The sequence below is a fragment of the Octodon degus genome, unplaced genomic scaffold, assembly GCF_000260255.1.
Source record: "Octodon degus isolate 3935 unplaced genomic scaffold, OctDeg1.0 scaffold00136, whole genome shotgun sequence".
Taxonomy (NCBI): Eukaryota; Metazoa; Chordata; class Mammalia; order Rodentia; family Octodontidae; genus Octodon; species Octodon degus.
Genome location: NW_004524712.1, coordinates 7286100 through 7298002, shown reverse-complemented (window position 1 = coordinate 7298002; position 11903 = coordinate 7286100). Strand labels below are relative to the sequence as shown.

Sequence of the window (11903 nt, the reverse complement as noted above, 5' to 3'; positions counted from 1 at the left end):
GCATGTGGTGCTGGGGGATTGAACCGCGGTCCCTGATGCTTTGCCAAGCTTGTTCTAAGTAGGTGCCTTAGACCACTGAGCCATCTCTCCAGCCCCACTAATACTGTTTGGACAGGATATCCTGTCTGCTTCTTGTACTATGGATAACCACTAAGAAGATAACAATGTACAATGTATTAATCATCGAAATTGTCCTATTATTCAGTTTTGAAACTGTTTCATTCATATTTCTCAATAAAATAAAAATTTTTTAAAAGGAAAAAAAAAAAGGATCCTTGAGTACTCAAGGAAGCACTTTGGTGACTCTGGCCTGTCCTGACAGCCAGCATCAGGACCCTTGGCTTGGGGCCACTGCTAAGAAAAACAAAGGCTCCCTGCACACAAGTGCTGCCCCAAACAGAACGGAGCAGGACTTGGGAACAGTTTATTTCTGGAATTTCCCATTACTATTTTTGGAAGCGAAACTATGAATAAGAGAGGGACGGTTGCGTCCTATCGGTGTGGAAGAGGACAGGGATCTCCAGGACGGCACCACGGGCACCAACAGGCACTAGACTCGCTCCCCTCTCACATGTGCTCTGCCAGGCGTGCATGGTGCTGACAGCACCGCCACAGGGCGCCCTTACCTGGCGGCACACAGGAGAGGCTGGGGCGGGGTTAGGGCCAGACTAGTCACAGATGGGGCCTGGGCCTGGGCCTGCGGTACTACAGCGGAAGCTCAGAGGTGCCCGCTTGGGGCTGACAAAGGAGCGCATTATGCCTCCATCTGCCGGGCTCATCTGCCTGCCAGGCCCCTCTCCCTCCCTCACACACCCCTACCTGGATGTCCCACGTGCAGTTGATGTTGGGCGGGTAATGGCCAGGGTAGTAGGGGGTGCTGAATGTCCCCTGGGCATCACGCAGGGAGCCCCCACAGCCTGCAACGGAAGACAGGAGGGGGTGAGGACCAAGCCTTGCTAAGCCAGGAGGGGCCTTGTGCCAAGGCCTCCTGCTGCCCAGGGAACTGGACACCCCTAGGGGGTGCCAGAAGCTCAAAGGTGGGACACACGCTGTGGCTCACACGTCAGCCTCTGCCACTGATCAGGGCCAGCTATCAACTACAGGGTGAGCTGCGATCTCCTGGGCTTGGTCCCCTCTAAGGCCTGTTCCTTCAGGGTGACCACGAGCACTGCCCACCCTGCCCCGCCCCTCCTTACTGCTCATCTTGGGCAGCTGGAAGAAGGCGGCGTCAAAGCCTGGATGGCGCCGCTCCGTGCTGGTGATCAATGTGACAAGCAGCACGTTCTGGGAGGAGAGGAAGGTCAGGTTGTAGGAGGGAGGGTAGGTGCCACACAGCCTGCGGGGCAGAGGGACAGGAGTCAGTGAGGGACACGCTCAGACCGCACGCACCCACTCACCCAGCGAGGGGCCCCTCCCCAGGGTCTGCACCCCACCACGCTCACAACCAGGGACCTGGCCTGGAGCCCAGGCCCACATGTGACGCAACAAAGCCTCAGGGACAAAGGCCTCACTGAGGACTCTGAGGTAAATTTCGAGGTAAATTGAACAACAGTGTGAGCAGCAGTAACAGTAATGCTTCAGAGAGGGCTAGGCGTAGGTCTTGGCAAACTTTTCTTTTACGGGAGGTTCTTTTTTAGTGGGTCAAACCCGGGCCTCATACCTGCGGACCTGCTCTCTGTCACTTAGCTAACCCAGGCCCTCTGCCCGAGTGCTACTACATCTACGCACTCACAATCTTTCAGACAATGCTGCAAAGTAGGTGTCACTATCCCCCCTCCGGACAGGGCATGGAGGCAAAGAGCGGTGCAGGAACCTGCCAGGATTCCACAATTAACAAGTGGCAGGACTTGAGTCAGACTCAGGTGTCCAGGCTCCAGACCTAGTAACCGAGTCATCTGTCACTAAACAATGCCACGTTATAACCATTACAGCCATTGCAAATGGGGTTGATTTGGAAAATGCGGGTACAGATAATCCTGTTTTGGGGGCTGGGGATTTGGCTCAGTGGTAGAATGCTTGCCTAGCAAGCTGGAAGCCCTGGGTTCAGTCCTTGGCACCAAAAACAAAAAAAATTAAATAAACCTCCCCTAAAAAAACAAACCCACACCCACACCCATCCATACCACATACACTCACTCCCACAAAAACAAAAAGAAGAAATACAGATAATCCTGTTTTTAAAGACACACATAAGTACACAGCCAAAAAAGTCTGGAGTATACATAAAAAATGTAACTGTTTGCGGGACATGGTGGGATATGCCAGCCCTCTGGGAGGCAGAAGCTGGAGGGTTGACAGTTCAAACTCAGCCTGAGCAATACAGTGATTCAGTGAGACCCTGTCTCAGAAATTTGCAAAGGGCTGGTATGAAGATCCTGGGTTTAGTCTGCAGTAACACACACACACACACACACACACAGAGCAGTGGTTATTCCTAGGTAGTAAAGTAATGGGTAAAGTTCCCCCCTTCCACTTGTTGGTTGCTACTTCTTTCCTTTGAGGGTTGTGTACTTCTCTGTTATATGCCAGTAAGTTAAAGAGACAGGGAAGGCACCCACCTGGTCAGAGGTCCTGGCTACTAAGTTGTGACAAAAGACAGGTTAGTCTTGGTTTGGGACTGAATCAAGAAACCCCTGCTCAGGTCCACGGAGCACCAGAAGGCTCTGTCCAGCCCCACTGGGGAAAGCCTTCCCTGGGCTGCTCGTCCCAGTACTAGATCAGAGCAGGCGCACTTACATGGCTTCTTATTTTCTGTAACTCTGATGTGCTGACTCTGGCCTCACTGACCCTGGAGAGACCCAGCCCCTACCTACCAATCACCAGAAATGGTGCAGGACTCACCGGCAGGCGCACCTGTCCTACACCTACTGCTCTGATTAGAGCCCAAGTCTCTCCTCTGTCCTCACGTGGTCCGACCACCCAGGTGGCTGCCACTAGGGACCGCCCAGGTGTCAAGCCCACTACAATGCCCCTAGCCACTCCTCTGACTGAACTCCTTCCCCATGTAAACCACAATAAAGGTTCTCTGCTCTCTTGAGTCCCTCCTCAGGCCTGTGTGCCCTCTGCGCCTTCTCTTTGGGGCACTTTTGTTCTTTCCTTTTTCCTTGCAGTACCAGTGATTGAAGCCAGGGCTCCGTCTTCAGCACTTTTACACTTCTGAGGCAGGGTCTGCCCAAGTTGGCAGGCTGATCCTGAACTGACCACCCTCTTGCCTCAGCCCCCACAGGGCTGGGAGCATAGGTGTGTGCCCCCGCGCCCAGCGACAGACAGCTATCTGTCCAACGGCAATCACCTCCAGCAGTGTGGGTCTCGATCTACGGGACTAATAATGAAGCCCAAATTTACACGGGAGCCAGAAGCTTACAGAAGTGCATCCCACTAGGTGGACTCTGCCTCGCTGAGCCAGAGAAGCTGAGGCTTCGCCTCTGAGACCCTGAACTGCACCTCAGCCTACGGCACACTTGGTCCTAGGCCTGACCTTTCAAAGTCAGCTATGGTACCCGAGGCCGTTCGAGGCCACTCACCGAACCACGGTGTGGGGCTCCACGGGGCTCAGACTATTGTACACCGTGACCAGGTCACTGTCCTGCTCATCACAGGGGGCAACATCAAAGCTGCGGAAGGTGAGGCTCAGCACCGAGTTCGCGTCGCCCCTCAGGGTCCACTGGCAGCGGGCGCGAATAGGGTAGGGACTGTCAGGAAAGCCAGGAGTAGTGAAGCGTGTCATTTCCCTGTCCCGGGCATGCAAGGCGAAACTGCAGCTGTCTGTGTAGGAGATATGAACAGCATGTGTGGGGCTGGGGCCAGGAGAGCTGGGGGAGCCAGGCACACCCCAGTCCTGGCCACCCCCAGACACCGCAGGCTTTGCCAGGAGAGGCAGGCAAGTGGCTTCTGAGAGGGGACTGGAAGTAGAGAAGGGATGTGCTGGGCCAGGGAGATGGCTCAGTAGAATGGGCGCTTCCCTGGTAAGCACAAGGGTCTGGGTTCAATCCCCAGTTCCTCCAAAAGAAAAGAAAAGGGACATGCTGCCATTGCCTCATCAGACTTTTAGGGACCCCTGCTTGAATAAACACCTGATATGTCTCTCCTTTCTTCCACCTGGGGTGGGGTCAGGATACTTACTGTCCTGGGGCCTCTGCAATGTCCTGGGGTCAGTGGCTAAACACGAGAAGGAGAATATTCTGTTACGATTTATGCCTGTTTTCCCACTTCTTTAGCAGCCTAAGGAGGCAACGGGCCAAGCCCAGCTCTCCTTCCTGCAGGCCGGTCTTCGTGCGCCCACCCCTGCTTGCCCAACTCACGAAAGGCCACCACGGAGGTCACAACAAAGGAGCTGAGTGCCCGGCCTCGGGGCGGCAGCGTGATGACTCTCTTCACGGCCAGGGCCCGCTCCACCTCCGCCTCCAGGGACTGGGGAATGCTGAACTCTGACCAGTAGTAAGCAATGACGCTGCCCTCACTGGGGAGACAAGGGCAAGCCTGAGGAAGGTGTGCAGCCTGAGGACCCCCGTGCTCCCAGGCCACCCATTCCCCAGGGTCCCTGCGATCCCTCAGCAGGAGCTCTTACCCTCACCTCAAGCTCTGCGTATCTCACCCCCCCCACACATGTCCCAGGGCCAGGTCATGATAAGCAAGCAAGGGACACCTGGTGGGAGTCTGGCCACCAACGTGGGGGCCTAATACCACCCTTTCTGGGACTGTGTTCTAATTAGGGAGAGGAGATTGCTACCTGCAACCCAGGGATTCAGTTGAATCCCCGAGGATCCAATTGACATTTGGAAAGCAGCTGTGGTGGCAATGGCCTATAGTCTCAGTGACTGAAGGAGGAGGCTGAAGCTGGAGGATCACTTGTGAGTAGGAGCGCAAGGTCCGGCTGGACAAACGGAAACACCCAACCCCTTCCACAAACACCTGCGTGTAGCGGGGCCCGCCTGCACTCCATATCCTTGAGGGACTAAAGCATGAGGTTTGCCACGAGTTGGAGCCAGCCTGGGCAATGCAGGGAGATCTCTTAAAGAAAGAGAACAGGACTAGGGATATGATGGAGAGACAGACAGACAGACAGACGGACACAGAGAAAGAGACAGACATAGAGAGACAGACACAGAGAGAGACAGACACACACAGAGAGAGACAGACACACACAGAGAGAGACAGACACACACAGAGAGAGACAGACACTGAGAGAGAGACAGAGAGACAGACACAGAGACAGAGAGACAGAGACAGAGACAAAGAGACAGAGAGAGACAGAGACAGAGAGACAGAGAGAGAGACAGAGAGAGACAGAGAGAGAGAGAGAGAGAGAGAGAGAGAGAGAGAGAGCGAGAGCACATTTGTCTAGCATGTGCAGGACCAAGGGTTCAATTCCCAGCACCACGAAAAACGGTACTGTTTTGGTTTGTGTCTAGTTGTCACCCCAGTGCCTCTTGCAGTTATGGGTTAGACTTCTACAGTTTGTGATTAATTCCTGACCCAATGCTAGGATTATAGGTGTGAATGCTGCTGGGATTATGAGTGTGAATGCTGTTGGGATTCTGGGTGTGAGTGCTGCTGGGATTGTGGGTGAGTGCTACACCCAGCCTGGGGTGGATAGCCTGAATGCAACCTAAGGGAGACAGATTTGCCCCCTGTTGCCACTGTTGCTGCTATTCCTCTCTTTGCTCTTTGCCACCACCATGAACTGCTGCCCTCTGCCACGTGCCACTCTGCCTTGGAGCCAGCCAAGTATGGACTGAAACCTCCACTAACTGAGCTAAATAAAACTTTCTGTCCTTCATCTTGGGTGTCAGATATTTTATCCCAGCAAGGAGTGAAAAGTAAGACAGGTACTTTGAGAACAAAGTTTACTTTTTAAAGAGCATGTTTGCCTGAAGCCCTCCTAGGTGTCCTAACTCCCTCAAACCCAGATTTGGAAGAATCATCATTGTACTTTCTGAACGCGGTGCAGGGGAGGCACCACGCGAGGCCTTCCACAAGCAGTCACACACCTCATCCTAACCACGCGGCCTGGAGACAGAAGAACTAAGCGTGCCAAGTCCCCTGCACGAAGGACAGAGCTGGGCGAGCCCTTCAGCCTCAGCACCCCTGGGGTCCCAAGGCATCTGGCCCATACGCAACGCCATGCAATCCCACTCCCAGCAGGTCAGGGACCATCCCTCCCGTCCCCAGCACCTACCTGAAGGCAGTTATGGCCGAATTCCTGTGGTAGGGGCCCAGGACCGGGACCTCGAGGTATAACAACTTTAGCTGCAGGTAAGAGACAAGACTTGTGACAGGCAAGCATGGCGGCAGCCCCCCAAGCCCAGCTGCTACCTCACTTCCCAGGACGCTGGCCCTTCCTACCTCCCTCCACCCCGACCTTGATGAAACTGTGGTACCAGGGTCCTGAGAGTACACTCACCGCCTCCTTCACCTTCTTGGCCAGGTTTATAAACTCGGCAGAACTCGAGTTCTCATAGGCATCCACAAAGTTCTCATTCGTGATCCTCAGATAGCCATTGAAGACCTTCTGCACCTGCACCTGCACCTTCCGATCTGCACCAGCAGGAGAGCGGTTGGTTGGGGGACAGCTCTGGAGACGGAGCCTTCCTCCCTCCCAAGCCACCCTGTCCACTGCAGGTGTCTCGGGCCACCCACGGTACTCACACTGGAAGTGCCACACCAGCAAGCCCACCGTGAGTGAAAGCAAGAGGAAGCCGAGCAGCAGGGATGTCAGCACCACGCAGCGCCGGGGACCTCGCTTCTCCACCTGTTTGGCGTTGTTCACAGGCAGGAACTCCACGCCCTCCTCCTCGAAGCCTTTCATGCTCTGCACAGAGAGGTGCCGGGACTCAGGAATTGCCCCAGGGCCTCTGCTCCACAGGGAGAACCTGGGGTTTTGCTTGGGGGAGGCTGGGCCAGACGGACCACATACATCCCTGAGCCCATGCTCCACACAGCTCCTGCCCAGAGATGTGAACCACCACAAGGAAGGTGAGGGCAGGCAGAATCCAGGTAGGGACCAATTGCTTAAAAACCATTTCCTTAAATTGCAAAGACCTGTAAGTCCAGCACTTGGGAGGCTGTGGCAGGAGGAATGCCTCCTGGAGGCCAGCCTGGGCTACACTGTGAGTTCAAGGACAGCCTGAGCTACCCAGGGAGACCGTGTCTCCAAAAAAACTAAACAAACAAATAAATAGAAACTAAGGGTCTGGTGAGATGGCTCAGTGGTCTGGAGCACCTACTTAGAGCAAGCTTAGCAAAGCACAGGGATCACGGTTCAATCCCCCAGCACCACATGCCAGCCAGCCCCGCCCCCTGGTGGGCTGAGCTGGCCACACACACACACACACACACACACACACATAAATAAATAAAATTAAAAAAAAAAGAAAGAAAGAAAGAAACTAAGTAACAGCCTACAAACCCAGTCCCTCAGGGTCCTGTTTATGCAGGTAGAAACTCAAAAGTACCAAGCCCACCCCATGCCACTGTGAGGACCGCGGTCTGCCCCACCAGCCCCAGCACTGCCCTGTTAGATTCCATCCCCATGGCCACCTGGACCAGGGGCTGGGGCAACATGGGGCTGCACGCCGAGCCCACTGCCTTGGCCCCTGCCTGGGCAGCTCTGCAGGGACGCTGTGGGACAGGGCACTCTGCTCCTCCCCAAGCCAGCCCCATGCAGTGCACTGAAACCCTCCCCCATGCCCAGGCCTGAATGTAGAAACCAACAAAACATCTGGCAATAGGAGGGCAGTGTCTCCGGCTCCCCCGAGGGCCCGGGCACAGCCTCAGGAGCGGCTGCATCATCCCCGGCCCGGGCAGGTGGGCCAACTCCCCTCGCGTGGCTCCCCCAGCCTCCACCTCTGCCATGGTGGTGCTCTCCGTTTAAGCAGCAGCCCCACCCTGGGGCGCAGGACGCTGCCTCTCAGCTACCTGAACCCATCCTGGCGGTCTCTGCAAGAGCACCTGTGTGCTTGGCTTCCCGACCTGCCCCGTCCTCACTTTGTAGGCTACACCCCTGCTAGGATGGGGTCTCCCCACGCCTACATCCTGAGGTGCTTCTCCACTCCCACCTCCTGACTGGTCACGTTTGTGTCTTCACTGATATCACCCATGGAGGCTGCCACGGTGGCCACATTCCAAAGTGCATTCCAGCTGCCTGCTCTGCACTTGGTTCTGTATCTCTTGGCCGTAAGCCAGCCAAGCACAGGGCGCCGTGGGAGGCCTAAGGCCGGAGAGGAGGACAACTTCGACTCGGCCTGGGTTGTTAAGTGATTTAGCCAGACCTAATCACAAAATGAAAAGGGTTAAGAATGTAGCTCAGTGTGAAGGCCCGAGGTTCAAATCCCAATACTGCAATAATTAATAACAATAATAACTTAAAATTTTAAAAAAATTAAACAGGCTAGGGGATGTAGCTCAGTGCAAAGGACTTGGGCCCAACCTCCAGCACCATAAAAAAATAAAAATAAAAATTTTTAAAAAGCATCTAAAACTTGGCGTGGGGAGTGTAGCTCAGTGTTGAGCCCAGCATACCCAAAGCCCTTGGTTCAATTCCCCATAGTGAGAAAATCAAAACCAGTGCCAATGCCCTCTGCCAACTTATCTATTTAAAATACCAATATTATCTTGATAGAATGGATTTTAAAGTCTTTCCTGCTCTTTCTCTCCCCATCCTCCTAAAAGTTGTAGGATTGAAGTTGAAAAGATTAAATCTCTACCGTGTTTTTTATTGTTAGATTGTGAAAATGCTGTTCACTTTCTATGGTTCACTTTTTATGGTTCCTTTCCTTTTTTTTTTTTAGAAAATGTCCTAAAATGTGCATTTTATTCCATATCATTATACAATGTTTACATATAGTTATAATTCTGAAGAAAATGTTTTTTTCTTCACCAATGTCATGTAGTGCCTCAATCTTTCATGGAGATTTGGAAAGAGTGGAAATCCTTGTGGAGTTCTCCTCTACAGAGTGGTGGTGGGCTGGGAGTGCACCCGACACAAAGGACTTCAGTCTTAAAAGAGCAGCTCGGCTTTTTCGAAGCCTTGGCTTTAGGGGCTACAGCTAGCTGCAATCCAAAGTCTCATCTTGTAGTAAAACTTGAGACAAAATAAATGAGTGGTGGGCAGAATCCTAAATTGTAAAATGTTGAACAAAAGACCACAGGGGACCTTTAGTTTAAAAGTAGCACCGATCACACCCCATTGTGTCTCCGCAGCACCCACCTTCCCATTGCCCCTGGGCTTGGCACTGTGTGTGGAAATCCTTCCTGCTTCAGTGAGGCGTCCTACCTGGATTAAGCAAACTGTGTGGCTAAACTCTATGAAGTGTGGCAACGTCACCCTGGGAAATGGCACACTGAAACCCTTAGCTCCCGACAGAGGCTGGCCTTAAGTGTTTTCCCCGCCCCCTGCTCTAGTTGATACTTCGTTCTGTGACAGTGGTAAAAGTAAAAAGAAAAAAAATGCATTAAAGGAATTTCCCGGTAAGCAGGTGTTAACAACAACAAAAACAAATGAAACAGAATAACAAAACCAAAAGAAAGGCAGCTAAGGAGATTTTCACATGTTGTTTAGCTCCAGTAAAGTCTGATTCAGCATCTGGTGCATGCTAAGGTTTTCTTTTCTTCTTTTCTTTTTTTTTTTTTGCGGAACCGGGGATTGTTCTTCCTTGGCATGAGCCACTTTCTCTTCTACGTCGTCAATGCTTTTCTCCAACTTAGTGACTGACCTCTCTGCAAACTCAGCCCGAGTCTCAGCCTCCTTCAGCTTGTCAGAAAGAACCCCGATCTCCTCCTCCTATTTATCTTCCTTCTGCGAGTACTTATCCTCTGCAGCCATTAAATGCTTTCAAGGTCTGATCCATTATTCTTAATTGTTCTTCCTGCTGTCGAACTTGGCCTTCTGAGAGCTTGGCCCTCTCCTCTGCACGTTCCAGGTCACTCTCGATGATGACCAGCTTGCGGGCCACCTCTTCATACTTGCGGTCGGCATCTTCAGCAGTGTGCTTGGCCTCTTTCAGTTGGATCTCCTGAATTTTCATCTTTTCTTCATCCTTCTGGGCTCAGCTTTCAATGACTTTCATGCCTCTCTCGCTCTTATCTGCTGCCTTCTCAGCCTCTTCCAGCTTCTGCAAAGCTGTGGCCAGCCGCTCCTGAGCGCGATCCAGCTCCTCCTCAACCAGCTGGATGCGTCTGTTCAGAGAAGCTACGTCGGCGTCAGCATCGGTGGCCTTTTTCTCCGCCAGCTCCAGTTTCTCCTGGGCATCTTGGAAAGCCTCGGAGTATTTGTCCAGTTCATCTTCGGTGCCCTTGAGTTTCTTTTGCAGCGACACCAGCTCATCTTCCAGCTGCCTGCTCCGGTCCTCCGCCGCCTTCTTCTCAGCCTCTGCTTGCTCGGCTGAGTCCAGGGCATTCTCCTTGCCGAGCTTCAGCATCTGCATCTTCTTCTTGATGGCGTCCATGGCAGCGGCAGCGAGGGGCCGAGGCGGCGGCGCGGGCGGTGGGAGCAGGCAAGTGAGTGCTGGGGCGGCCGAGCTGGAGTGCCATGGTTCCCTTCCTGTGCGATTTATTTTTCTAGCTGCAATTTTTCGTTTACTTGGATTCCTTTTTTACACCCCAATCCTGACATACAGCCGAGGGCTCTGTATGTCTCTCCTCAGTCTTCTATGGCAGAGAGGCCTACCGAACAACTTGCTTCATCTTCTCCCCGGGGACCTCCCTCTCTCAGCCTGCCCTCTCTCACGGTGCTTCGCTGGGATCGCCACAGCACCTCCGGGGTCCGCTCCCCTTCGTCTCCGGCTGAAGCCCCTGTTTCCTAGCAGTCCACATCTTTGTCTCCCTTGGTTCGTTTCATTGTGGTAGAAACATATTTTAGTAGCTCTCTAAGAAGGAAAGTTCTCTGACACTTTGCATGCTTCTGGAAATATCTTGGTTCTACAAGCGCATTTTTGATAGTTTGGTTGGGTATAAAACTACAGGTTTAAAACAATTTTCTCTTAAAGTTTGGAAGGCTCCGTGGTTTGCTTCTACTTTGGTTTTGAGAGATATTATAAATCCGTTAGTTCTTACTTAATAGTTTTGTTACCTTTCTCTGAAAAGCTTGAGGAGCTTTGAATTAGATCTTTAAATGCCATTTGCTGCACCTGCACAAGGCACAGCACAGTGGTTGAGGTTCCACCCTCTGCATGCAGTGCTGGCCCTGCCCCCAGGGTGCGCTGCGTTGGCAAGTGAGACTGGGCATGGTGGTGTGCACCTGTAATCCCAGCACTTGGGAGGCTGAAAACAGGAGGAGCACTACAAGTCTGATCTGCGCAGTGAGACCCCCACAGACCCTGTGCTAAATACATAAAAAAATAATAATAATAAATGCCATCTGTTAGGGCCGGTGAGATAGCTCAGTGAACTAAGCACCCACTTAGGCAAGTGCAGGGGCCAGGATTCAATCCCCAGCATCACAGGTGGGCTGAGCTGGCCAGCTGAGTTTGGGCGTAGTGACGCAGGCCTATAATCCCAGCGTTGGTGAGGCTGAAAACAAGAGGATCACTATGAGTTCAAGCTGCATAGTAAGACCCTGCACCAAAAAAATAAAAAAGCCATTTGCTGAACTCTCCGTGTGTCCTCTGAATTTGGAAACTTATCTTGATCTTGCAATCTGGAGAGCTTATCTCATGCCTTACAAAATGGCCGCCCACTCCTTTTCTTGGCCTAACTTCCTCCAATTCTTTTTTTTTTTTTTTTTTTTTTACATTTTAATATTTATTTATTTTTATTTATTACATTTATTTATTGTGTGTGTATGGCCAGCTCAGCCCACCAGGGGGCGGATCTGGCTGGCATGTGGTGCTGGGGATCGAACCGCGGTCCCTGTGCTTTGCCAAGCTTGTTTCAAGTAGGTGCTTTAGACCACTGAGCCATCTCTC

The 11903-nt window shown here is 52.5% G+C and overlaps 1 protein-coding gene and 1 pseudogene across 1 annotated transcript in view; both read right to left on the bottom strand.

Annotated features, from left to right (window-relative positions):
- The window catches only part of St14 (suppression of tumorigenicity 14), a 48576-nt gene that overhangs the window by 13896 nt on the left and 22777 nt on the right, over positions 1–11903 (bottom strand). The window contains exons 2-9 of the mRNA XM_004641427.2: positions 6649–6811; positions 6404–6537; positions 6179–6249; positions 4302–4459; positions 4123–4158; positions 3525–3765; positions 1197–1336; positions 820–917 (exon numbers count right to left, since the gene is read on the bottom strand). Of these exons, the coding sequence (XP_004641484.2) occupies positions 820–917; positions 1197–1336; positions 3525–3765; positions 4123–4158; positions 4302–4459; positions 6179–6249; positions 6404–6537; positions 6649–6811 (1041 nt within the window). The remainder of the gene's footprint in view (positions 1–819; positions 918–1196; positions 1337–3524; positions 3766–4122; positions 4159–4301; positions 4460–6178; positions 6250–6403; positions 6538–6648; positions 6812–11903) is intronic.
- LOC101560665 lies at positions 9545–10460 on the bottom strand (annotated as a pseudogene).